We start from the raw sequence: 747 nt of genomic DNA on the forward strand, positions 1-747 counted from the left end.
TCCGTCTCAAAAAAAAAAAAATACTGTGATTATCGATTTTTTTTTAAAGTAAAACGACAAATGAGTATTTTTATCCCAATAATCCTTTTCATTATGGTGAGTTTTGCTTTAGCCAAAGATCAGCTTTTACTGCTGTTTTCCAAAGTGTGCTTGTGGAGTATTTCTCCCCATTGCCCACATGTAGGAGCCGTATTCTCAAACTTTCATCATGGTGTACTCAGATCCCTGCACTGATGCTATCCCACAGCTAATCAATGATCTCTTCACTCCAGATGACACGGTGGTCTTGTCCCTGAAGAAGTTCCTGAAGCAGGACACATATGATGTGCACCTTTCTCTGTCTGACCATGGCAACAAGGAGCAGCTGACAGTGATCAGGGCCACCGTGTGTGACTGCCACGGCCATGTCGAGAAATGCCCTGATCCCTGGAAGGGGGGTTTCATCCTCCCTGTGCTGGGAGCTGTCCTGGCTCTGCTGCGTGAGTACCAGGCCCCCACCCCCTCCCTGAGGATGGGGAAGTTGAAAGACAGGATTCTATGTTGAACTTCAGCTCCTGGAACTAAGAGGCCACCAACATCGCCTGTCCACCCCTTAAACGTTTTTTTTAAGACAGGGTCTCGGCCGAGCGCGGTGGCTCATGCCTGTAATCCCAGCCACTTTGGGAGGCCAAGGCCGGCAGATCACAAGGTCAGGAGATCGAGACCATCCTGGTTAACACAGTGAAACCCCATCTGTACTAAAAAAAA

The 747-nt window shown here is 48.2% G+C and overlaps 1 protein-coding gene across 1 annotated transcript in view; it reads left to right on the forward strand.

Annotated features, from left to right (window-relative positions):
* The window catches only part of CDH3 (cadherin 3, type 1, P-cadherin (placental)), an 82,997-nt gene that overhangs the window by 75,386 nt on the left and 6,864 nt on the right, over nucleotides 1-747 (forward strand). Inside the window, exon 11 of the mRNA XM_011998007.1 lies at nucleotides 273-483. Within this exon, the coding sequence (XP_011853397.1) occupies nucleotides 273-483 (211 nt within the window). The remainder of the gene's footprint in view (nucleotides 1-272; nucleotides 484-747) is intronic.

This window comes from Mandrillus leucophaeus, unplaced genomic scaffold (assembly GCF_000951045.1).
Source record: "Mandrillus leucophaeus isolate KB7577 unplaced genomic scaffold, Mleu.le_1.0 Scaffold551, whole genome shotgun sequence".
In the NCBI taxonomy this organism is placed as follows: domain Eukaryota; kingdom Metazoa; phylum Chordata; class Mammalia; order Primates; family Cercopithecidae; genus Mandrillus; species Mandrillus leucophaeus.